Below are 26,913 nucleotides of genomic sequence, written 5' to 3'. Positions count from 1 at the left end.
CTCAATCTCAGTCCTGGAATCCCCTGAGCTCGGGACCACAGAAAGGCGGTGGGCTCCAGGTCCTTTCGTCTCCCGGTACCCCTTCCCCTGCTGGCTTGCGTCTCTGCGCCACTCGGTTGAGATTAACTCCTCTCTCGCGCCTCATCGCATTTTATTTCTGCAGCAAGAGAATTTACAACCAAGAATAAAACACGGCACAGCTCTGTACAAGCCCTAACCCCACCCGCCACGCTCTACCGAATCCATTATGGGCCCCGCGCCCAACCTCATCCACCCCCTTCCACTGCCCAGGTGCCCCCTGAAAGACTCGGAATCGGCATCGATGATCGCAGCTCCCAGCGGCGTCGTTCACGCCGCGGCCGTGACCGATTTGGGATGAAATCTTCACAATCTCCTCGGGGCCCCTTCACTCGGAGGAATTTATCTGAGGATAGAGTTTTATCCGTGAAGAGTTTTTAGCTGGGATTATTATTTGATTAAAATTGTAATAGACTACTTTTTTTGGTTGTCGATTACTCGGGCCCTTTTAAAAAGTGACCGGGCCACCCTTTTGTACTTTCTGCCCGACGAAGGCAGGAAACCCCCGATAAGCCACGTCCAGCGTGACACAGCTAATGGTGTCAATTACTTAACAAAGCCCCGCTCATCATCTGTCCAGTGGCACACATGGGGACAGAGGTGATACTTTTTGCTCCTATTTTCATGTACATGTAATCCGATTAGCTGAGTAATCAATCCAATAAACTTGACAAAGTAATCTTATATAATCAGATTACAGCTCGGCTCTGTGGTGTAACTGTGAAGAGTTGTGCTGCCCCAGCGCCTCCCATGGTCTGCAGCACCCTGTGGACCAGGTCTCCCTTGGAGTCCCAATTCCTGCGGTGCTGGAGAAAGTTTCGTCAGGTGTGGGAGAAAACTCACCGATGTCGCCTCCCCCAAACCACAGAGGAAAACCACCCAAGTGATGAGAGAGATTCAGTGACTGATGGTCAGATGAGTAAGACCACTTGGGTGGCTCCACCTGACCCTACCACAGCTGGCGCACCCTACTGAACCGTGGGGGTGGGGGGCTACAGCAGCTGGCGCACCCTCAAACCCCCAACTGGCAGAGTCCACGTCCCCCCTACTGGGCACAGCCGCTCATCGCTCGTGCTGCATCGGTTCCCCCGCCTGAGATGGCAAACTGCCTGGGAGCTCCGTCCCTTCGTCGCTTGGCCGGGCTGATGGCGCCCTCTCATGGCGACGTGAGGGTCAGCGGCTGTGGTTGAGACGTCGGTTCCTGGGGGGCACCCGGGTTCCCTGATCACCCCGGGAGGGGGATCCGAGGGTTAGCAGAAGGGATCAGTGGAACTTCCCCCCGCGACGTGCCATGGAGGGCAGAGGGTAGTGTATCCCCAGGCGCTCCGCGTGCTCGGCCTGGGGAGGCAGGGACCATGGTGAAACACGGAGAATCGCGGTGAGACAGGGATCATTAGACACGGGGACCTTGGTGAGACATGGGGATCATGGTGAGACAGGAATCGGTGAGACACGGGGACCATGGAGAGACGGGGATCGTGGGGAGATTCGGGGACCGTTTTAAGACATGGGAGACCATGTTAAGTCACGGGAATCCTCGGGAGACACGGGGCCCATGGGCAAATCCGGAGATCATAGACACGAGGGCCTCCAAACTCGGGTTACCACCTGTCCAGGTTTGATTCGGACAGTCCGGGAATTGGCATCTGATTTGTGTTCACCTGGCAGGAAGTGATTTGTCTCGAGACCTGGTTCGATTTGTGGTTGGTGCTCACTCATTCACTCGCTCACCCAATCACCCCTCTCCTGTCAAGCACTGCCGCCTATGACAACCAGGAATGCATTGCGAGTCACTTCTGAACACGAATTGCAGGCTCAACCCCCGTCTGTCTTCCGAGGTTTGGCGCATTGCGGATGATTTACAAGTACCGTTCGAGTTAATTGGTAGCTTGTCACGTGCTGCCCCATACATTCATTCGTGGTCAGAGAACATCGATTGCAATCGTCGCCATCTCGCTCCCGTGTGATCATCGCGCCCCCTGTTGGCGGGGCACCTTCACGCCTCTCGCTGGACGCGACTCACAAAAGCAGGCAATTCGCCCGCCCTTCTGAACTCCCTACCGTTCCTCTCTTAAATCCTCAACCTCGTATCTATTGCTCATTCTCTTCATCTTCCCTCACCCCTCGACTCATTCCCGTCCCTCCCCGATAGCCCTTTCGTGATCCCTAAGTCCCCACTCTATTGCTGCTGTCACTCATTCCTCAATCCCTGCAGTACGTCCCAGTCAACTCCACCATTGTCTCCGTTCTGTAAGCGATGTCACGAAGCGCCTTAAGTGAAGGCGCTCTTTCCATTAAATTATATACTTGTCAGTCCGGATATAGTAATATATCTAAATAACAGTGTTTTACCCATCCTCCCCCCGCTGTTGTGTAGTCGACACCTGGCATCTAATTCCCCGAAACAAACGTCACGAATGGAGATAAACGTTACAGAGAACGATAGAAGAACGTCGTACAGAAGGCTACAAAGTGGGGCTCAAGATTAATACAGTTCGAGCAAAAACAAAGATAACTCACAAAAAGTTTGCGAGACACATGGAGATATTTGTCTAGAGGGTCACCAACTGGACAATGAAGCAGAATATTAGTACTTAGGACGGTTATCGTGCAGCCCAAACTAACAACAGAGTGGCGGCCAAAGCAAGAAACGTGCCCTGGAGGACGTCATATGCGGAGATGGAGCGACAAACGCCAGCTCCCACGCGAGCCCTAAACGGTTCGATGCATTACAGGACCGGGACGAATGATGGCGTTGGCTTGGGGAGGCCTTCATACAGCAGTGGATAGCTCATGACTGCTGCTGCTGATGATGATAAACTATTTTAATTTTACCAGGTAAGTCCCATTGAGTTACTGTATATTAACTCTTTTTCAGAAATGACCTGGCCACAAATGACACTTCAACAAAGTGACTTATTACGTGGGCATTTTAAGCAGCCACCACAATTCGTTAAAGGCAAGTTGAGTCTAAATGTGGCGCGAGGACCCGGAGAAAAATCCACGGGGACGGAGAAACACGCGAACTCGATCTCGCAGACCGCCTGCATCCTGCGCGGTGGAGTCAAAACGACTCGCCACCGGAATCCCCGGGGCCCCGCTGCGCGCACGCCTCGCTCACCTTGCGCGCCTGCGCCTGCAGCGTGGAGAGGTGGATCCCCGACCCCGAGGCGTGCAGCGGGGGCAGCGGGGGCAGCCGCAGCGGGGGGGCGACCCCCCCGACGCGCAGGCGCGACAGGGGCAGCCCGTGGAAGGCGGAGGCCGACGAGAAGCTGCTCTCGGGGGGGCCGCCCCCCCCGCGGGGGTGCGACACCGGCACGGCCAGCCCCCCCTGCGCCTGGAACCGCTTCTGCTGGAGAATGTTGGGGGGTGGTTGTGGGTGAGACGGAGGGACGCAGAGTGGTGGCGGTGGTTCGTGGTGTTTGCGCGAAACGAACGCGCAGGTTTTGGAAGCCGCTATTTTGGTTCAAAATAGATTTTTGGGTCCGGCAACGGAATGATCCGGATAAATCTGTGTCGTGAGACCCTCCACCACCCGACATAGCCAAACAAATTAAATCGTCACGTCTACAAGCGTTTGAAAACGCTCCAATTGATTATTACTGTTTCGGCTCACCCCGGTGAGTTCAAGAACAAGTCTCATACTCGGTATTTGTACGTTTGCTATTCGAGCACCCGGGCTGTCGCGAAGGTGCCGTGTTTACAGCTGGTAAACTCTGGGGAACACTTCTCACTCGAGCCGACTGCAGAGCTGGCTCCGAGTTGGTGACATTCCAAACAGTGACCGGAAGTGAGTTCCACATAGATGGGCCATACACACCGCAATGGTGTGTGACTGAGTAGGTGGGTGGGTAGGTGAGTGAGTGAGTGGGTAGGTGAGTGAGTCAGTAGGTGGATGGGTTATTGGACGAGTGAAGAGGTGAGTGGGTGAATGAGTGGGCGAGTGAGTGAAGTAGTGGGTGGTAGGCGGGCGAGTGGATGGGTGAGTGAGTGGATGGGATCGTGAGTGAGTGCGATGGAGAGTAAGTGGATGACGACGTGGGTAGAGCATGTGATTGGCCAGTGCACTCTCCCCTTCCTCTCCTCATATTGCTTGTGGCCATCTCAGACGAGGAGGTGGCAGCACAGCAAGCGGGATTCGTGGAATCCGTCTGTGCGGACCTCCGAGTGCTGCTGACTCCTCGTTTGCACGGTGGGGGGGGGGGGGGGTTTCTCCGGGCACGCCCGTTTTCTCCCCACGTGTAAAACCACTCATTGCAAAGGATCGTCTAAACATCCAGACGTGGCAGCATGTACGTGTGTATGTGCTGAGCTTCTTTCGCGCCGTACGTAGCCAACCGTGCTCATGGGAGGTGCGGGGCAGGGCAGGGCCCTCCTGAACAGGAGTCTCTCCCAGACAAATACGCAACGTTCCGATTTAAATAAGACATTGGCAAGATACTTTAACGATTACAAATGGCCAAAGCAATTTAATTTAGCCCTCTATCTCATGTGATTGAGATGCACTTACCAATCACGTTGGATTGTGTAAGATCGATATAAATTAGAAATGTTATGCAACTCGACGTTTAAATAACGTGTGATTTAGATGCTGCCCCGTGTGCACACGCACCCGGCGGGGTACGGGTTTGGCGGCGCTGATCCAGGGGAGCGACGCAGCTTTCGCCGGGGGGTCCTCCTTGAGTCCCAGTGGGGACAGGGGGCCGTAGACCCCCATGGGACCGCGCTCCGGATCCCTGTAAGAGGGGACAAGGGGAGGAGGGCTCCGTGGTTACGTGGATCGCTGGCATGGAGGAGGAGGGGGGGAGGAGATCAGGGCAGTTGTGGTGGGGGGCTAGGGTTAGGGAGCTGGGGTGGATGGAGGAGCTGGGTAGACGAGAGGGGGGGGGGGGCTGTAGTCCCCAGCGTTGCCAGGAGGACGCTGCAGCTCCACTCCCCAAGAGCTCTCTGCGTGGGCGGCTCCCACAAGGAGAGGCACGGGGAGGGAGATGGGGGAGGTAGGGAGGGTGCCCTGCCTCCAGCAGGTAGTTGATGTGTGTGTGTGTAAGTGTATGAGCGTGTACGTGTGCGAGTGTGAATAAGTGTGTATTATTGCTCACTAACAGCACTTTCCCCAACAGTTTTCATGGCACTTTCCCCAACAGTTTTCATGGCAATAGGAGGATTTTTGTTGTTGTTGGTATGAGTATGCATGCGTTTGTGTATGTATGTACATTACGTGTGTGTACCTCTGTGAAAGGAGCCGTAATGCAATGGTTAGCGCGCTGCACTACGAACCCAGTGACCCGAGTTCGATTCTTGCTCATGGCCAGCACCAGTGACGATTATCTGAACCGGTCCTGGGCCTCCCCTAAGTCGACTCAGCTTCAAATGAGTACCTGGTCTGGTGTGTAAAATCATTGTCACTAGGAAAACAAAGGCGGTCGGGCGTTGTGCTGGCCACCCATCCCCTCGTGCACAGTGCCAGCCTTCAGAGGTGCTTGCTAACAGCACTTGCCCCGACAGTCTGTAAAGGCTATATGGGAAATCTTTTTATTTGTCTTTTGTGCAAGAGAACACTGTGTGGAAGCTGCCTGACCTGTATACACACAAAGCTACGGGTCCTCTGATCAGGAACAGCTGCGCTGGCTGGAAACATTCTGGCTGGTCTGCCTTTGTTCCATTTTGGGTTGAACCAGACTGGATTGTGTGAGAACTTTACGGGTCCTTGACAGATCTGGACACCGTCCAATCAGTGAGCTCCTTTGGCAGGCGAGACTGCATTCGCTGGATCATATAGCCCGCATGACACGTGTGAGTGAGTGGTGATGGTGTCTATGTATGGGTGATGTTGGTATGATGTTATATAATGGTATGATGATGTTATGGGATCTTAGTGATGTTTTCTGATGATGTTAAGCCGTGCCCTAGCTGCGGCTCGCTCACCACTGTGTGTGTGAATGATGTCTGTTGTTAGTATAATGTTGGCGATGGTGCTGGCAGTTGTGTGAGCTGTGCCCTATCTGCGCCGGCTAGCTCGCTTAATCACAGCTGTGTGTGTGCGCGAGTGATGTATGTTGCCAGTATGATGTTGGCGATGGTGCTGGCGATGGTGTGAGCCCTGCTCTATCTGCGCCGGCTAGCTCGCTCACCGCTGTGTGTGTGTGTGTGATGTGCGCTGTTAGTTTGATGTTAGCGATGTTGCGCGATGGATGTGAGCCGTGCCCTATCTGCGCCGGCTGGCTCGCCGAGCGCACGCCCGTGAAGAACGCGTGCCGGAGTGCCCCCTTGGCCGAGAGCCGCTCCTCGGGGTCGTAGGTCAGCATGGCGGCCATGAGCTGCGTGGCCTCGGCCGAGGCGTGCGGCACGAGCCGGCTCAGCCCCAACCCCTTCTGGGAGGGGAACTCCAGGCCCAGGCCACGGCTCTTACTGCAAGAGGGTATAGGGGGTGGGGGGTCACGGACCAGAGACACAGCAGGGGGGTAATAATGATGATATGTTTTTGAGAAAACAAAATTATTTTTGAGTGTATGTTTAACTTCTTTCGCACCGTACGTAGCCAACCATGCTAGGGAAAGACAACAAACTAAAAACATTGTGTTTCCTTCACTTATCTGTCTCTCCAGGTAAATACATGTATGAAGTGTTTTTCTTACGCAACCCAATCGGTTACTCACGGTCTGGCAGTTCGCTATCACTGATTCAAGCGAGCCCGATTCTGCTGATGAGACACTGTGAGTTGAAACCGCTCTGGAGTTTTGCCTCTCCTGAACCAATGCTGCCGAGGGCCGGCATGGCACAGCACGGAGGTGTTGTGGCCTGAACAACCCCCGACTGCATCTGTCTCCGCCGTGTCGTTATTTTACACACTGCACCCGATACTCATTAAGACTAAGCCGACCTAGGGGAGGCCCAGGACCAGTTAAGATATTTCGCAACTGGTCATGAGCAGGAATCGAATTCGTGTCAAATCTGGCAGGCCACCCAGGTTATCACTGCAGGTGTAATTAACTCGATACATTTACGCCATTTGCTTCGCAGTGGATGTTAAAGATCCAGTGACTTCATTCAGACTTGAAAAATTGTCAGCCAATGACTCAATTAGGATTGCACACTGCGAAATCCCCCCCCACCACCCTCCCACCACTACTGTGACGCTACTACACGCTGTGTCTGTCAAACGCAGCAGCGCCTTCCTTTCCTGCTGATCGTCCTGCGTCCTCCAAGAACGACAGCGCCAGACGTTACAACAACAACATTATTATTCTTGGTTCTTTCGGTAAAGTCACGTAGAAGGGAAACAATAAAATAAAAAATTATAAAACAATTAAATGCTCACGACGTTTCTACTGCAACACAAGCAATCATCATCAGGTGTTAAAACCACAGCAACAAAATGTTACCTTTTCTCAAATTTTCTTGCTGTGGTTTCCACACCTTATGATGATTGCTTGTGTTGCAGTCGAAACGTCGTGAGAATTTTATTGTTTTATATTTTATTTATTATTTTATTGTTTCCCTTCTACGTGACTTTACCGAAAGAACCAAGAATATGAATCCCTGCAGTCACGAAAGCATTAAATCAAAACAACATTATTATTATCATCATCGCTCTAGCATTACCGGGGTTGTCTTTTTTTTTAATCTTGGCTGCGCTAAATTTCTCTGCCAGGACGAACGGAACTTTACGAGCAGAACGTAAATCCCGACGTGCACGGCGACAAGGAAGATAACGAGATGCGCAACAAGGATAATGTGAACCGAGGTCGTCGACACGGGCGCCAGGCAGCGCGCCACCAGATCGACGAGAGGAGTTGAAGAGCTGGGCGGCAGCGCAGCGGGGGACCACTCGTGCCTCACAGCTGGAGTAGCCTGGGTTCGGTGCCCAACTAGGACGCCTGTCTGTGTGGAGTTTGTATGTTCTGGCCTCCACCACCCACCCCCCCTTGTTCTGCATGGGCTTCCTCCGGGTTCTCCTGTTTCCTACCATACAGTGAAGGGAAAAAAGTATTTGATCCCCTGCTGATTTTGTACGTTTGCCCACTGACGAAGAAATGATTAGTCTATAATTTTAATGGTAGGTTTATTTGAACAGTGAGAGACAGAATAACAACAACAAAATTCAGAAAAACGCATGTCAAAAATGTTATAAATCGATTTGCATTTTACTGAGGGAAATAAGTATTTGACCCCTCTGCAAAACATGACTGAGTACTTGGTGGCAAAACCCTTGTTGGCAATCACAGAGGTCAGACGTTTCTTGTAGTTGGCCACCAGGTTTGCACACATCTCAGGAGGGATTTTGTCCCACTCCTCTTTGCAGATCTGCTCCAAGTCATTAAGGTTTCGAGGCTGCGTTTGGCAACTCGAACCTTCAGCTCCCTCCACAGATTTTCTATGGGATTAAGGTCTGGAGACTGGCTAGGCCACTCCAGGACCTTAATGTGCTTCTTCTTGAGTCACTCCTTTGTTGCTTTGGCCGTGTGTTTTGGGTCATTGTCATGCTGGAATACCCATCCACGACCCATTTTCAATGCCCTGGCTGAGGGAAGTAGGTTCTCACCAAAGATTTGACGGTACATGGCCCCGTCCATCGTCCCTTTGATGCGGTAAAGTTGTCCTGTCCCCTTAGCAGAAAAACACCCCCAAAGCATAATGTTTCCACCTCCATGTTTGACGGTGGGGATGGTGTTCTTGGGGTCATAGGCAGCATTCCTCCTCCTCCAAACACGGCGAGTTGAGTTGATGCCAAAGAGCTCCATTTTGGTCTCATCTGACCACAACACTTTCACCCAGTTGTCCTCTGAATCATTCAGATGTTCATTGGTAAACTTCAGACGGGCATGTATATGTGCTTTCTTGAGCAGGGGGACCTTGCGGGCGCTGCAGGATTTCAGGCCTTCACGGCGTAGTGTGTTGCCAATTGTTTTCTTGGTGACTATGGTCCCAGCTGCCTTGAGATCATTGACAAATCCTCCCGTGTAGTTCTGGGCTGATTCCTCACCGTTCTCATGATAATTGCAACTCCACGAGGTGAGATCTTGCATGTAGCCCAAGGCCGAGGGAGATTGACAGTTCTTTTGTGTTTCTTCCATTTGCGAATAATCGCACCAACTGTTATCACCTTCTCACCAAGCTACTTGGCAATGGTCTTGTATACTCTTTGGTTCTATTCGGTAAAGTCACGTAGGTAAAAAATAAAACAACAAAAAATCACGACGTTTCGACCACAACACAAGCGGCCTTCATCAGGTGAAGGGATCAGGCTGTCTGGAGGACAGCGCTGGAGTGGAACACAGCCACGCTCAGACCGCGACCTTTAAGCTGTGTGCGAGGAAACAAGGTGCCTTGACAAAGGAATTAGCATAAAAAATTAGCATTTGATTGCCCGACTTAGCATAGAAGTGGTGTACATGCAAGTGCACATCCCGGTTGGCGCGCGGGGGGGGATTTTTGCTATTGATGGTGGGTTTTTATCAGAGATTTGCCCACGAGGCAATTCAGATCTACAAGCACAGACACAATTTCAACCGAGAAGATGGTTTCAAAATAAGCAACCATTGGAAAGATGTTCTAAATCGAACCAAACATTAAACTAATTTTCAATGGTACAGTATATTTTTCAAGTAGTGGTACCCCAAACTTTCGCAGCTCTTAAATTCCCTTTTCACACCATCAATAGGGAAACTCCCCCCCCCCCGCGCCAACCGGCATGTGCACTTGCATGTACACCACTTCTATGCTAAGTCGGGCAATCAAATGCTAATTTTTTATGCTAATTCCTTTGTCAAGGCACCTTGTTTCCTCGCACACAGCTTAAAGGTCGCGGTCTGAGCGTGGCTGTGTTCCACTCCAGCGCTGTCCTCGAGACAGCCTGATCCCTTCACCTGATGAAGGCCGCTTGTGTTGTGGCCGAAACGTCGTGATTTTTTGTTGTTTTATTTTTTTACCTACGTGACTTTACCGAATAGAACCAAAGAGTATGGATCCTTGCAGTCACAAAAGCTTTAAATCTAGAAATGGTCTTGTAGCCCATTCCAGCCTTGTGTAGGTCGACAATCTTGTCCCTGACATCCTTGGAGAGCTCTTTGGTCTTGGCCATGGTGGAGAGTTTGGAATCTGATTGATTGATTGCTTCTGTGGACAGGTGTCTTTTATATAGGTAACAAGCTGAGATTAGGAGCACTCCCTTTAAGAGTGTGCTTCTAATCTCAGCTCGTTACCTGTATAAAAGACACCTGGGAGCCAGAAATCTTTCTGATTTAGAGGGGTTCAAGTACTTATTTCCCTCATCAATTTATAACATTTTTGACATGCGTTTTTCTGGATTTTCGTATTGTTATTCTGTCTCTCACTGTTTAAATAAACCTACCATTAAAATTATAGACTGATCATTTCTTTGTCAGTGGGCAAACGTACAAAATCAGCAGGGGATCAAATACTTTTTTCCCTCACTGTAGTTGAGAAGACAAACAGTAGCGCTGGTATTGGCCGAAACATCCCAATGCTGGAAACGTCACCTGAACATTACTAACTTTGGGATCACGCGCAGCTTCAACATCACCCCTCCACCCTCCACCCCCTCCACCCCCACCCCCTCCACCCCCTCCACCCCTTCCACCCCCTCCACCCCCTCCACCCCTTCCACCCCCTCCCGCACCTGCCAACACTTTGCAGAACCATCCTGAAATAGAGGTGAGACCCCAGTAAGGCTTTCTTGGGGAAACAAGCGGAATGTTAATAAAATAATAAAATAATACTGTGTACATATACAGTACTGCTTTTGTTATCCAATATACACAGATAGACATACAGTCTATTTTCATAGAGTACACACACAACTACTATTATAGACTAGGCAGGCAAAGATTCCCCCATATAACCTTCACGTACTTTTGGGGCAAGTGCTGTTAACAACCACCTATGAAGGCCGGCACACGCACACATGCTGAACTATTGTTATGGAGTGCACACAGACACAACTATTATTATGGAGTGCACACAGACACAGCTATTGTTATGGAGTGCACACAGACACAGCTACTGTTGCGGAGTGCACACAGACACAGCTATTGTTATGGAGTGCACACAGACACAGCTGTTGTTATGGAGTGGACACAGCTATTGTTATGGAGTGCACACAGACACATCTACTGTTGTGGAGTGCACACCGACACAGCTATTGTTATGGAGTGCACACAGACACAGCTATTGTTATGGAGTGCACACAGACACAGCTATTGTTATGGAGTGCACACAGCTATTGTTATGGAGTGCACACAGACACATCTATTGTTGTGGAGTGCACACAGACACAGCTATTGTTATGGAGTGCACACAGACACAGCTATTGTTATGGAGTGCACACAGCTATTGTTATGGAGTGCACACAGACACAGCTATTGTTATGGAGTGCACACAGACACAGCTATTGTTATGAGTGCACACAGACACAGCTATTGTTATGGAGTGCACACAGACACAGCTATTGTTATGGAGTGCACACAGACACAGCTATTGTTATGGAGTGCACACAGACACAGCTATTGTTATGAGGTGCACACAGACACAGCTATTGTTATGGAGTGCACACAGACACAGCTCTTGTTATGGAGTGCACACAGATACAGCTATTGTTATGGAGTGCACACAGACACAGCTAATTGTTATGGAGTGCACACAGACACAGCTATTGTTATGGAGTGCACACAGACACAGCTATTGTTATGGAGTGCACACAGACACAGCTATTGTTATGGAGTGCACACAGACACAGCTATTGTTACGGAGTGCACACAGACACAGCTATTGTTATGGAGTGCACACAGACACAGCTACTGTTGCGGAGTGCACACGGACACAGCTATTGTTATGGAGTGCACACAGACACAGCTATCGTTATGGAGTGCATTACAGACACAGCTATTGTTATGGAGTGCACACAGACACAGCTATTGTTATGGAGTGCACATAGACACAGCTATTGTTGTGGAGTGCATACAGATACAGCTATTGTTATGGAGTGCACACACACAGCTATTGTTACGGAGTGCACACAGACACAGCTATTGTTATGGAGTGCACATAGACACAGCTATTGTTGTGGAGTGCACACAGACACAGCTATTGTTATGGAGTGCACACAGACAGCTACTGTTGCGGAGTGCACACAGACACAGCTATTGTTATGGAGTGCACACAGACACAGCTGTTATTACGGAGTGCACATAGACACAGCTATTGTTATGGAGTGCACGCAGCTATTGTTATGGAGTGCAGACAGACACAGCTATTGTTATGGAGTGCACACAGACACAGCTATTGTTGCGGAGTGCACACAGACACAGCTATTGTTATGGAGTGCACACACACAGCTATTGTTATGGAGTGCACACACACAGCTATTGTTATGGAGTGCACACAGACACAGCTATTGTTATGGAGTGCACACAGACACAGCTATTGTTATGGAGTGCACACAGACACAGCTACTGTTGCGGAGTGCACACAGACACAGCTATTGTTATGGAGTGCACACAGACACAGCTATTGTTACGGAGTGCACACAGGCACAACTATTGTTATGGAGTGCACACAGACACAACTATTGTTATGGACTACAACAACAATCGCCACTCAGCGGCGGTGATGTTACCACGGCGATTGCGCCAGGCTCGGTGCACTTTGAGGCCACGTAAAGTGTCGAAGGCTCGCTGGCAAGAGATGATGGGACAGACCAGAGACAAAGATCCCCCGTGTAGCCTCAACAGACTGTTGGGGCAAGTGCTGTTAGGGAGCAACCTATGAAGGCCGGCAAAGCACACGAGGGGGTGGGTGACCAGCACCACGCCCGACCGCCTTTGTCTCCCTAGTGGCGATGTTAACGCATCGCACCAGGTACTCATTTGAGGCTGAGTCGACCTAGGGGCGGCCCAGGACCAGTTCAGATAATCGCCACCGGTGTTGGCCGTGAGCAGGAATTTAATTCTGGTGGCCAGGTTCGGAGCGCAGCGTCGCGCTAACCGCTACGCCCCCCCCCACGCGACAGACCCCACGTAGACACGCGCACAGGTAACGCGATTGAGAAATGCGTCGAAAACGAATACGTTTCAGGAAACACAGCACAGAGTAAGTGGGAAAAGCAAAACAAGTCAATAAAACATAACAATAACAACAGAACGCAGCGCCGCGTCTCAAGAGCGGTCCACGTGACAGGGATCGTGCCGCCCTGTGGCTTCTGCTTTTGAGCCGTCTGTCATCAAGCTCTCTTCTTGTGGCTCACGCGTATCTCTCTCTCGCCCCGGACTGAGCTCCTGTCTCCTCGCATCCCCAGGTCAAGTTTCAACATTTACGTGTATTTAGTTTCACCCGGGTGAGAACTCAAGAGACCCGCGGAGTCGACGAGTGGACTGACCGACCTGGGTCACCAAAATGACAAAATAAATATCGTAAACTCCGTGGTTATTTCGGTAAGGTCACGTAGAAAGAAAAAATATTGAAATAATAGCATACGACGTTTCGATTGCAACACAAGCAATCATCATCAGGTACAAATGAAAGAGAAAACAAACCTAGGAAACTTAGAAATATAATGCAATACAGCACAACATACAAGTTGTACAACAATGCAGCAAAATGAAGACCAATCAACGACAAATCGTAGATAATTCTATGAATCCATATTTGTGTTTTTTTGGGTGAGGCCACGTGGTAGTTTTTATGCCGAAATCCTTGGCATCAGCCCTCCACGACCCGACAGGATTGTCAGATAAACGTGACATAAATCACCTGACTCGACCTATAACCCTGCAGCAACACATTTAGTTCAGAGATAACTGAACGCCGTTTACTCTGTAAACAAGACACGGCGCTAATTGAGCCAACTGACAGAGTTATAAATCAAGCGCACCGTTCTCAGCCCGTTAAACTAACACATAGATAACGTGAGCACTCACGGTGATGGAACCTCCTCCTTGTTAACCCCGTGGGCTCGCTAAGATTCCCCGATTCAGCGTGGCCGGTATGGGCCCTGGTGTAAGGAATCAAATAGGGCCCGGCTGGGCCCCCACCTTACCCCCCCCCCATCTCCTTCCCCTACCCCCATCCTATGCCACCCCACCACCACCCTCCTGCGAGCCCAGCGACCGTGGGGGTTCCAGTGCAGTTTATTGGTGAGGAGTACAAAGTCCAAAAGCTCACAACGCCAAGCAGCCAGCAGCAAACAGCACTATTATCAAAGTTGTAGTAGATAAGGGTGTGGAACACGTTTCTTGATTTGAGCCGGGATATTGTTGTAAGAGCTTGGGGAGAACAGACGACGCCGACGACGATGACGGGAGGAGGGGAATACACAGTGGAACGGTGCGAGGGAGGAGGGAGAACGAGAAGTGCCGTGACTTGCAGTGTGGTGAGTGGGGTTGTAAGTGAGTGAAGGGGCGAGTGGGTGGATGAGTGATCTGCAGTGTCGTGGTTGAACACAGTACAGATGGAACAGTCACTTTGGTTGTACCGCCCGCACCCTGCATGGCCAACGCCGCTGCTCAAAGTCCGCGTATACATCACAACCTGTTCCGTGAGGCCCCCGAATAACATTACACTTGGCAGCAATGAGCTGCGATTTATTTAGCCGGTGCTAATCGCTTAATTGTTCTGTGTTATCGTGACTCGGGATTGCGACTGGGTCGTTTAGTGCTTTGTTAGGTCGTGCCACCACTGAAAAAAGTCGCTATCAGAAATAATGTTGTTGTTGTTGTTGCTGCTGAGGGGTTGGGCCTTGAGGCCGGGTCCACATCTCTGCGACCTGCTGCGTAACCAAAACTCGCCCTCAAATCATCGCGGTCACTTGACGCCGTCTGCAACTCCTTTGTCCACATCTCGGCGAGTAGTTGCGTGACGAGGGGCGTGGTGGTGTCGGGGCGTGGCTACATAGTCTAGCCACGCCCCCTTTACCGCCTAGCCTATACCCCCCCCCCCCCTTGTCTCGGATCGTAACAACCAATCACAGGTCGCACACGTGCACTTCGTGATGGTACGCGTCACGGACGTGCGCAGGTGGCATACGCTTGAGATATCGTCAACATGTAAGCAATTCAGGTGCCCCCCCCACCTCTTTGAGAGGTGCGGGGGACGAGGCTCGGGTGGGGGGGTCGGGCTTGTGCACGAGGCGCTCACCTCCTCATCTTGTTGAGCAGGGCAGCGGTAGGAGTTCCCAGGACCTCATGGATCTTTGAGATCTGATCCACCTCGTTCGCTCCCGGGAAGAGCGGCTGCAGACTGAGGAGGAGTACATGGCAGAGTGTGTGTGTGGGGAGCGGTGGTGTGGCGGTTAGCGTGCTGCTCTACGAACCTGGTAACCCGAGTTCGATTCCCGCTCATGGCCACCACCAGTGACGATTATCTGAACCGGTCCCGGGCCTCCCCTAGTTCGACTCAGCCTCAAATGAGTACCTGGTGCGGTGTGCAGTAAACATCGCTACTGGGGAGACAAAGACGGCCGGGCGTGGTGCTGGCCACCCACCCCTTCGTGTGCTGTATCAGCCTTTATAGGTGCTCGCTAACAGCACTTGCTCCAACAGTCTGTTAAGGCTATACGGGGTGTCTCTGTATGCGAGTACAGGTGTGTGTGAATGCAAGTGTGTGCATGTAGATCTAACCCCCAAAAAAACCTTTATTATCGATAATATTCGTCGCGAAAGCCGACGTGTTCAAATGTAGAGGTGTACTTGGATACAGGTGTGTGTACAGGTGTGTTTGCATACAGGTAAACGTGTGTACAGGTGTGGCGCTGTCAAGGTGTGTGTGTGAGTACAGGTGTGTGCGTTACTGGTGAGCAGTAGTGCACTCGTCGTGAGACCAACATCAGTGATGATTATCTGAACTGGTCCTGGGCGTCCCCTAGGTCGACTCAGCCTCAAATGAGTACCTGGGGAGACAAAGGCGGCCGGGCGTGGTGCTGACCACCCACCAACTCGTGTGCCGTACCAGCCTTCACAGGTGCAAGCTCACCGCACTCGCCCCCAACAGTCTGTTGACGTCTATAGGCGGGAGATCTTCGTCTCTGTGCAGCTGTGTGCCACGCGGCTCACCTGGTGATCTCGTAGAAGACGCAGCCGGCGCTCCACACGTCCATGGCGAGGCCGTAGTGTCCGTCGGTGAGGAGGCACTCGGGCGCGCGGTACCAGCGCGTCGAGATGTACTCCGTGAAGGGCGGCCGCGCGAACGCGCTCTTGCATGAACCGAAGTCTGCCAGCTTCAGCACCTCGTTCTGCTGCCCGACACGACCCCAGCGTGACCCCGACGACGTGGCAACCCCAGCATGAACTCGACTCGACCCCGGCGTGACCCCGACACGACCCCGGCGTGACCCCGGTGGGACCCCGGCGCGACCCCGACACGACCCCAGCGTGACACCGACGGGACCCCGGCGCGACCCCGACACGACCCCAGCGTGACCCCGGCGCGACCCCGACACGACCCCGGCGTGACCCCAACACGACCCCAGCGTGACCCCGGCGCGACCCCGACACGACCCTGGCGTGACACCGACGGGACCCCGGCGTGACCCCGACACGACCCCAGCGTGACCCCGGCGTGACACCGGCGGGACCCTGGCGTGACCCCGATGCTCAACAAAAAAATATCAACAAAATCCCAACATTGGACATGACCCCAGCATGACCCCAAGCATGACCCCAAGCATGATCCCAACAAGACCCTAAGGTGATCCGGACTCAACCCCAACGTGACTCCAACATGACCCTGACATGACCCCGACGTGACCCCGACAACACAAAAATCAACATAACCCCAACGTCGGACGCGACCCCAGCATTACCCCAACGAGGAAGCGAGAGCCAGGGGGGCCGTACCCGAGCCGTAATGCCCCCCCCCTTACCCCCTAGTTCGCCCCCCTAAAGGAGCTCGCTCAGCTTGGCCCGGACCGCCGTCATCAACAGCTGCCGTGAGGCCACGGCGTTAAATGTGCGCGAGTGTCCGTGCCTCACCTTGATGAGGATGTTCTCTGGCTTCACGTCGCGGTGGAAGATGCCGTTCCTTCAAGGGGCATGGGAGTGGAGGAGGAGCAGGGGGCAGAGGAGAGTGAATGATGTGAGTGCCTGGTCGAGTAGGGGGATCACCTGTGCTCATCTGTATGTGCTCACCTATAGTTACCTGTGCTCACTTGTGCATTTTCAATTAAGTTCACTCAACTGTCCTCGCTCACCTGTGAATCATTACCTGTGCCGCTCACCTGTGCATGATCACCTATGCTCACCTGTGCAATTTTATGTTATCCTTTGTGCACTGCCAATCGCTCACCTGTGCCCATACTTGTGTGTACTCACTTGTGCTCACCTAAGCTCACTCACCTGTGCTCACCTGTGCGTGGCTACCTGTGCTCACCTGTGCATGTAGTCAAGAGAGCGGCACAGCTGCTGCATGTAGCTGCGAATCCTCCCTTCTGGCAAGAAGTTTCTCCGATCTGAAGGTGAGGGGTGGGAGAGAGTGGGGACGGGGGAGGGGGTGGGGGGGGGGTAGATGGGGAGGAGCAAGGATACATTTTTTTAATTGAATATTTTTCCGAGCCACTGGTTGGTTGATTGTAGTAGACGACACGTGACTGCCAGCCACAACTATAACGAGAGGTATACTGGATGTGGTGTGCAGGGCAAGGACATTTCCCCCAGGTCGCCTGACCCAGATAGACCCCCCCCCCGACTGATATTAAATCCGAGTGAGCGGTCATGGTAAGTTAGTGGTGAGTGAGTGGATGAGTGGTACGTAATGGGTAGCGGTGAGTGATGGGTGAGTGAGTGGCTCACCTCGGATCAGCTCGTACATGTTCATGTCCATGAGTTCACAGATCAGCGCCAGGGTCCCCGACTTCTTATCGCTGCCAGAGAACACGTAACACGCGCAGACGCACGGGTGACACGCGCAGACGCACGGGTGACACGCGGGTAACCGGAGTGGCACAGTCGACAGGCAGGTGACACACAGTCATACCAGTGACACAGGTAACAAGAGTAACACAGGTTACATGCAGGTGATGCGTGCAGGCACTCAGGTGACACGCAGGAGCCACGTGTACGCTTAAATACATAATTGTCACAGAGGTACGGCGTAGGCAAGCATCTGTACAAGTCACTCAATGTGTTTAGAGATGCAGTGAAGGGAGGATGTGAGGATGGCTGGTGAAGGGTCATGATAAGGTGAGATGATGTGATGATGATGGATGATGATGATGATGATGGATTATGATGATGAAGGATGCTGACATAATGATGTGGTGAGGATGGCTACTCACTAGAGAACCTCGTGCAGCTGCACGATGTTGGGGTGGGAGCCGAGGCGTCGCATGGCCTGCACCTCGCGCAGGCCGTTCACACTCTCCTGGCTGCACAGGGAGCAGCCGGGAGCGGGGTGCCGAGCAGGAGAGCGCACGGGTGAGTGAGTCGGTGAGTAGGTGATTGAGTGAGCGACTGGGTGGGTTAGGTAGTGAGTGGGTAATTGGGTGAGTGAGTGGGTGAGTCAGCAGGTGACAGATTTGCCGATTAGGCGAGTGAGTGGGTGAATAGATTGAATGAGTGAGTAGGTACATTAGTGAGTGAATTAGTGAATGGGTGAGTGCGTAGCTGATTGAGTGGGTAAGTGAGTGGGTGAGTGAATGGATGAGGGAGTGTCTGATTGAGTGGGTAAGCGAATGGGTGAGTGAATGAGTGGTTGAATGAGTGAGTGAGGGAGTGGCTGATTGAGTGAGCAAGTGGGTGGCTGGGTGAGTGAGTGGGCAAGTTGGGGAGTGAGTGGGTGAGTGCATGGCTGATTGAGTGGGTAAGTAAGTGAGTGGGTAAGTGAGTGAGTGAGGGAGTGGCTGATTGAGTGAGTGAGGGAGTGGCTGATTGAGTGAGTGAGTGGGTGAGTGAGGGAGGGAGTGGCTCGTTGAGTGAGTGGGTGAGTGAGTGGGTAAGTAGGTGAATGAGTGAGGGAGTGGCTGGTTGAGTGAGTGGCTGAGTGGGTGTGTGAGTGGCTGAGTGGGTGGGTGAGGAGGTGAGAGAGTCTCGCCTGTCGTATCGCTGCTTGAGTCGCTTGCAGGCGTAGTAGGCGCCGTCGCGCAGACTCTGGCACTTGAGGACCTCCGAAAAGGTTCCCTCGCCCTTGCGTCCCAGCAGCCGGTAATCTGTGATATCACCATCAGCAACATCATCATCAGCATGATCATAATCATCATCACCAGCAGCATCATCATCAGCAGCAGCAGCATCAGCAGCATCATCAGCAACATCATCATCAGCAACATCATCATCTGCAAAATCATCATCAGCAACACCACCATCAGCAGCAGCATCATCAGCAACATCGTCATCAGCAACATCATCATCAGCAACATCATCATCAGCATGATCATAATCATCATCACCAGCAGCATCATCAGCAGCAGCATCAGCAACATCATCAGCAGCAACATCATCAGCATCATCATAATCAGCATCATCATCATGCAACATCATCATCAGCAACATGAGTGTGTCGTTAAACCCGCCACCACCTGACACAGCCAATTAGTAAGGTTTGTCACGTAAACAGAATATGCCAATTTGTTACTTGTACAGTACACCGGTTGTGTGTTAGAGAGCAAAGCCACAACATTTACAATCTGAGTACGACGTTTCGCCAGTAATTATACCTAGCTTCATCAGGCGACAGCAACATCATCAGCGGCACTATCATCATCAGCGGCACTATTATCATCATCAGCAGCAGAATAAACATCATCTGCATCATGGGGATCATCAGCAGCAATATCAACATCATAGGCATTATCAGAAGCAGCAATATCAGTTGCATCAGCAGCAGAAGCAGCAGCAGCTTCAACAACATCATCATCATACCTGTATGAGGCAAACACAGGTGACGAGTATGTGTCTGTTTCACTCACTCACACATCATCATCAGCAGCAGAAACATTATCTACATCAACAGAAACAGCAGCAGCACTACCATCAGTAACACTATCGTCATCATCATTAACAATTATCACGAGTTTCAGAAGCAGCGTTATGCAAACAGCTGTGGCCGTAGGTGTGACCGCCTAACCAGGTGAAACCCTTTACAAGGTGAACCCCTCACCAGGTGAGCCCCTCACCAGGTAAAACTCCTCACCAGGTGAGTCCCCTCACCGGGTGAGTCCCCTCACCGGGTGAACCCCTCACCAGGTGAACCCCTCACCAGGTGAGCCCCTCACCAGGTGAGCCCCTCAGCAGGTGAGCCCCTCACCGGGTGAACCCCTCACCAGGTGAACCCCTCACCAGGTGAGCCCCTCACCAGGTGAACCCCTCACCAGGTGAGCCCCTCACCAGGTAAAACTCCTCACCAGGCGAGTCCCCTCACCGGGTGAACCCCTCACCAGGTGAACCCCTCACCAGGTGAGCCCCTCACCAGGTGAACCCCTCACCAGGTGAGCCCCTCACCAGGTGAGCCCCCTCACCGGGTGAACCCCTCACCGGGTGAACCCCTCACCGGGTGAGCCCCTCACCAGGTAAAACTCCTCACCAGGTGAGTCCCCTCACCGGGTGAGTCCCCTCACCGGGTGAGTCCCCTCACCGGGTGAACCCCTCACCAGGTGAGCCCCTCACCGGGTGAACCCCTCACCAGGTGAGCCCCTCACCAGGTGAGCCCCTTCACCGGGTGACCCCCTCACCGGGTGACTCCCCTCACCAGGTGAGCCCCTTCACCGGGTGACCCCCTCACCGGGTGAACCCCTCACCGGGTGAACCCCTCACCGGGTGAACCCTTCACCAGGTGAGCCCCCTCACCGGGTGAACCCCTCACCGGCTGAACCCCTCACCAGGTGAGGCTCCTCACCTTGCAGCACGTTCATGACCCCGTCCGCTCAGGGCCGTGAGGGGCTCTCGGGTCACCCAGGCCCCGGCATTGCGTCACCCGAGCGGTAAACTCCCGGGGTCTCCTAGGGGTCTCGTTTAGTTTTTTTTCGGGGGGGGGGTGGGGGGGGGGAGAGCGAGGGGGCTGTCGGGTTCTTTGGGCCTCTGTGGGTTTCTGGGAGCTGGGGGTATGCAAAATGATCTGGGGGGGTACTCTATAAGTCTCTCGGTTTCTTTGGGATGGTAGAGGGGGGGGGTCTTAAAACAGTACCAAGGGGTCTCCCGTGTGCTACGAGGGATTATTCATAGTCTCTGGAGACTAGAGGGATCATTTGGGGGTCTGTAGGGATATCCCGCCGGCTCGTGGTTCTCTGGAAATCATCAGGGCCGTCTTGGAACGTTGGGGGTCTCCGGGAGTCTTTCAGGATCTCTAGGGATCTACAGGGATAGCCCAGGAACTAGAGGGGTTCTCTAGGGGTCTCTGTGATGTATGTGGATCTTACAGGGGTGTCTGGGATTTTTAAGGGGCTATGGGGGTCTCTAGGGGGTCTCTGGGAATCTCACGGAGACTTGAGGGGTTCTTGGAGTCTTGAGCCTTGGAGTTCTTTGCTGTTTTTCCGTTGCCCCTGGCAACCAAACGCCGCGCGTCACGTGACGCCTCCTGCCCACGCGCCCAACCCCCCACCTCCCTACCCCCCACCTGTGTCTCACTCACACACACACAGGTAGTCCTCACCTGTGTCTCACACACACAGGTAGTCCTCACCTGTGTCTCACTCACACAGGTAGTCCTCACCTGTGTCTCACACACACACACAGGTAGTCCTCACCTGTGTCTCACTCACTCACACAGGTAGTCCTCACCTGTGTCTCACACACAGGTAGTCCTCACCTGTGTCTCACACACACACACACAGGTAGTCCTCACCTGTGTCTCACACACACAGGTAATCTTCACCTGTGTCTCACACACACAGGTAGTCCTCACCTGTGTCTCACTCACACAGGTAGTCTTCACCTGTGTCTCACTCACACACACAGGTGGTCCTCACCTGTGTCTGATTCACGCAGGTAGTCCTCACCTGTGTCTCACTCACACACACACACAGGTAGTCCTCACCTGTGTCTCACTCACACACACACAGGTAGTCCTCACCTGTGTCTCACTCCCACAGGTTGTCCTCACCTGTGTCTCACACACACACACAGGTAGTCCTCACCTGTGTCTCACTCAGTCACACAGGTAGTCCTCACCTGTGTCTCACTCACTCACACAGGTAGTCCTCACCTGTGGCTCACTCACTCACTCACACAGGTAGTCCTCCCCTGTGTCTCACTCACACAGGTAGTCTTCACCTGTGTCTCCCTCACACAGACAGATAGTCCTCACCTGTGTCTCACTCACTCACAGGTAGTCCTCACCTGTGTCTCACACACAGGTAGTCCTCACCTGTGTCTCACTCACACACACAGGTAGTCCTCACCTGTGTCTCACTCACTCACACAGGTAGTCCTCACCTGTGTCTCACTCACAGGTAGTCCTCACCTGTGTCTCACACACACAGGTAGTCTTCACCTGTGTCTCACTCACTCAAACAGGTAGTCCTCACCTGTGTCTCACTCACTCACACAGGTAGTCCTCACCTGTGTCTCACTCATACACACATGTAGTCCTCGCCTGTGTCTCACTCACACGCACAGGTAGTCCTCACCTGTGTCTCACTCACTCACTCACACAGGTAGTCCTCACCTGTGTCTCACTCACTCACTCACACAGGTAGTCCTCCCCTGTGTCTCACTCACACAGGTAGTCTTCACCTGTGTCTCCCTCACACAGACAGATAGTCCTCACCTGTGTCTCACTCACTCACAGGTAGTCCTCACCTGTGTCTCACACACAGGTAGTCCTCACCTGTGTCTCACTCACACACACAGGTAGTCCTCACCTGTGTCTCACTCACTCACACAGGTAGTCCTCACCTGTGTCTCACTCACAGGTAGTCCTCACCTGTGTCTCACACACACAGGTAGTCTTCACCTGTGTCTCACTCACTCAAACAGGTAGTCCTCACCTGTGTCTCACTCACTCACACAGGTAGTCCTCACCTGTGTCTCACTCATACACACATGTAGTCCTCGCCTGTGTCTCACTCACACGCACAGGTAGTCCTCACCTGTGTCTCACTCACTCACTCACACAGGTAGTCCTCACCTGTGTCTCACTCACTCACTCACACAGGTAGTCCTCCCCTGTGTCTCACTCACACAGGTAGTCTTCACCTGTGTCTCACTCACACACACAGGTAGTCTTAACCTGTGTCTCACTCATACACACATGTAGTCCTCACCTGTGTCTCACTCACACACACAGGTAGTCTTAACCTGTGTCTCACTCATACACACAGGTAGTCTTCACCTGTGTCTCACACACACACACACAGGTAGTCCTCACCTGTGTCTCACTCACAGGTAGTCCTCACCTGTGTCTCACTCACACAGGTAGTCCTCACCTGTGTCTCACTCACACACACAGGTAGTCCTCACCTGTGTCTCACTCACACACACAGGTAGTCCTCACCTGTGTCTCACTCACTCACACAGGTAGTCCTCACCTGTGTCTCACTCACAGGTAGTCCTCACCTGTGTCTCATTCACACACACAGGTAGTCATCACCTGTGTCTCACTCACACACACAGGTAGTCCTCACCTGTGTCTCACACACTCACACACAGAGGTAGTCCTCACCTGTGTCTCACTCACACTCACACAGGTAATCCTCACCTGTGTCTCACTCACACACACAGGTAGTCCTCACCTGTGTCTCACTCACACACAGGTAGTCCTCACCTGTCTCACTCACTCACACAGGTAGTCCTCACCTGTGTCTCACACACTCACACACAGGTAGTCCTCACCTGTGTCTCACTCACACACACAGGTACTCCTCACCTGTGTCTCACTCACACACACAGGTACTCCTCACCTGTGTGTGGCCCGTATGTATGAATGATTCCCGAGTCCCGCGAGTCTCTGTAGTGCAGCCATGGGAATCTCAGAACCCGCTCTTCATGGTCCCATAAGCCCAGAGCGGATGTCTCACCTGCGGGTGCCACTTGGGGTGGTAACCCACCTGTCGGTACCACCTATAAAGTATAAACTATTTTTCGCTATTTTACCAGGTAAGGCTCATGAAGCTGTGTCGCTCTGTGTCAGAAGCGACCTGGCTACCACAAATGATCGCGCAACGAAGTGGCTCATCACGTGGACATTTATAGCCGTGGTCAAACACTCTAAACGCGTGATGGTGTTGATTCAAAATGTGGAGGGAAAAATCGGAGCACGCGGTGAAAAATCCACGCGACCACGGCGAGAAAGACACCGCAAATTCCAAATATACAGCAGCAGGCGTCAGGGTCGGGATCGAACACACGACTTCCTGTATACCAGGCGATGTAGTTAACATCTCGACAGCGTGGCGCCCGCATGTGAAACATGTTTCGCAACTAAATAGTGTCTGTGCGTGTCCCCACGAGTCCTCACCTTGGCTGCGCGCATAGTTCGCAAAACTTATGTCCGCGTCGAGTCTGAAGCGCCGTTCCACCACCATAGCTCCCAGCGAGTCTCCCTAAGTATCTCTGAGTGTCGCTCAGCCTCTCCGAGTGTCTATGAATTTCTCTCAGTCTCCCTGAATCGCTCTCAGTCTTCCCGAGTCTCCCTCAGCCTCCCTTAGCCTCCTTGAGTATCCCTCAATCTCTCTGAGTCTCCCTGAGTCTCTCTCAGTCTCCCCGAAGTCTCCCTGATTCTCTCAGTCTCCCCGAGTCTCCCTCAGTCTCTCTGATTCTCTTTGAGTTGCCCTCAATCGACCTGAGTCTCCCTCAGTCTCCCTCAGTCACCCTGATTCTCTCTTGTCTCCCTGAGTCTCCCTGAGTTTCCCTCAGCCTCTCCGAGTGTCTACGAATTTTCCTCAATCGCCCCGAGTCTCTCCGAGTCTCTCCCCGGGTTCTCCTCAGGTACTCAGAATATATCTCCCAGTCCCTGTCCTAAAAACAAGCAGTCACCCTCTTGGGGACTTCCCTATTCTCAAAGTCCCCTCTCCGCTCGCGACCCCAGTAATTCCGAGATCCCCTCGAGATCCCCTCGATATCCCTCAACCCTCGGGTCGCCACTGTGCTCGCATCCCCTCCTCCTCCTCCTCGTCCTTGAGTGCTGCACAAGCGCTTCCCAAGTTAGGGCGCGGCCCTATAAGGGGAGGGGGGGGGGCAAGAGGGGGGTGGGGGGGCACCGAGGGGAGGGGCTCGGTTCCCCCTTGCCCCGCCCCCCATTCCCGCGTGGGATGGAATCGTGTTCACGGGTAACGCATTCCACCACGCGCGCTCGTCCAACATTTATCACCGTCATCATCATGACATTCATCATCATCGTATTATCATCTTCGCTTTCACCATCATCACCGTCATCGCAATCCTCACCACCAGCAGCAGCAGCATCATCATCGTCGTCGTCGCAATCCTCACCACCAGCAGCATCATCATCACCGTCGTCGCAATCCTCACCAGCAGCAGCAGCGGGATCATCGCAATCCTCACCAGCAGCAGCAGCATCATCATCGTCGTCGTGTTTTTATTGCCGCGATATTTTACCCAGGAGAATCCTCACCGAGTCTCGTGATCCCTCTTTTTTAGGAGGGTCCTGGCCAAGTTTTCACAGCAGCAAGAGGAGGGGCGATGATTGCCAGATTCTAATTGAGTCTCATTTTGCGGTGTCTTTTTTTAAATATGTGGCACCTTTGTACCATTACACCGCCACACGATGGCATACCCTTGCGAATCACGTCACGGGAGTTAAATCGAGTGACATGTGTCGTCAAACCTGCCACCACCCGACAGCCAATCAGTAAGGTTTGTTGCGTAAACAAAACATGCCAATTGGTTGCTACTTCAGCACACCGGTGTGTTGGAGAGTAAACCTACAACATTAACAACAAAAAACCCTTTAAATTTTGATTTAAAGCTTTTGTGACTGCAGGGATTCATATTCTTGGTTCTTTCGGTAAAGTCACGTAGAAGGGAAACAATAAAATAATAAAAATATGAAACAATAAAATTCTCACGACGTTTCGACTGCAACACAAGCAATCATCATCAGGTGTGAAAACCACAGCAAGAAAATTTGAAAAAAGTGGCGGGTTTTTTTAACATTAGCACCATGTAGAGCGATTTGGCAGTTATTCAGATGGACGAGTCCATCTAAGTTCGGAAAAGAGGAGGGGGGAGACGAAAATAATGGATGCGGTCTGAAAGCCACCGTAAGCGTGAACAATCAATTAAGACCCGAAATGGTTTATCAAATCTTCCAATGATTGCTAAGCCAGAATCCATCTTCTCGGTTGAAATTGTCCCTGCGTTTTTATATGCGGATAGCCTCATGAACGAATCTCTCATGGTAGCCAAATGGCTTGCAAAGAACCTCTGTCTTGGAGAAGTTAATGTCATGTGAGCCTACTGAATTATAACAGTGATCTGCCACGGTCGAGGTGTTGGTCCTACCGTGTTTCAGGTCTGCTTTGTGTTCCCGAATACGGTCTGAGACGTGGCGTTTGGTTTCTCCAATGTAACTACTACCACAGAGGCAACTTAGTTTGTAGACGCCAGGGTACTGTATGTCCGGAATCACATCTTTTACAGACAGAACCAGATCACGGATTTTATGTAATGTTTTGAATCGGACCTGGATCTTGTGTTTATTCAAGATTTTGGAGATCTTTTTTGTGATCCCCCCAATGTAGGGTAAAGTGATGGTTTTGAAAGGCTCCTCAAGAGGGTCCTTCTTCATGGTTGGAGTGATAGCTTTGCGGATTGTGTAGTCGGAGTAACCATTAGCCTTAAGAGCTTGGTGTACGTGCTTGAGTTCACTGGCTATGTGTTCCTGGTCGGATATGCATTGGGCTCTATGGTGCAGTGTCTTGATGAGGGAATTCTT

General features: G+C 52.2%; 1 protein-coding gene across 5 annotated transcripts; it reads right to left on the bottom strand.

Moving 5' to 3' along the window:
- Positions 1 to 127: 127 nt before the first annotated feature.
- MOK (MOK protein kinase) lies at positions 128 to 25,163 on the bottom strand. Of its 5 annotated transcripts, none has more exons than XM_032955972.2 (12): positions 24,475 to 25,162; positions 19,117 to 19,231; positions 18,362 to 18,451; positions 17,877 to 17,947; positions 17,458 to 17,536; positions 17,061 to 17,109; positions 16,143 to 16,324; positions 15,229 to 15,330; positions 6,283 to 6,486; positions 4,691 to 4,814; positions 3,200 to 3,430; positions 128 to 1,416 (listed from the first exon to the last, which is right to left on the bottom strand). In XM_032955972.2, the coding sequence occupies exons 1-12, from the start codon at positions 24,539 to 24,541 to the stop codon at positions 1,342 to 1,344; spliced, it is 1,389 nt and encodes a 462-aa protein (XP_032811863.1). In that variant the 5' UTR covers positions 24,542 to 25,162; the 3' UTR covers positions 128 to 1,341. The 5 variants fall into 5 exon arrangements, with proteins under 5 accessions (XP_032811863.1, XP_032811865.1, XP_032811864.1 ...); XM_032955974.2 differs by having other exon boundaries at positions 3,200 to 3,427; XM_032955973.2 differs by having other exon boundaries at positions 16,143 to 16,321.
- Between the last annotated feature and the right edge of the window lie 1,750 nt (positions 25,164 to 26,913).

The sequence above is a fragment of the Petromyzon marinus genome, chromosome 17 (assembly GCF_048934315.1).
Source record: "Petromyzon marinus isolate PM22_M1 ecotype Great Lakes invasive population chromosome 17, UKy_Petmar_22M1.pri1.0, whole genome shotgun sequence".
Lineage (NCBI taxonomy): Eukaryota > Metazoa > Chordata > Hyperoartia > Petromyzontiformes > Petromyzontidae > Petromyzon > Petromyzon marinus.
Note: the sequence above shows the minus strand (reverse complement) of the source record. Positions and strands in the feature narration are given on the sequence as shown.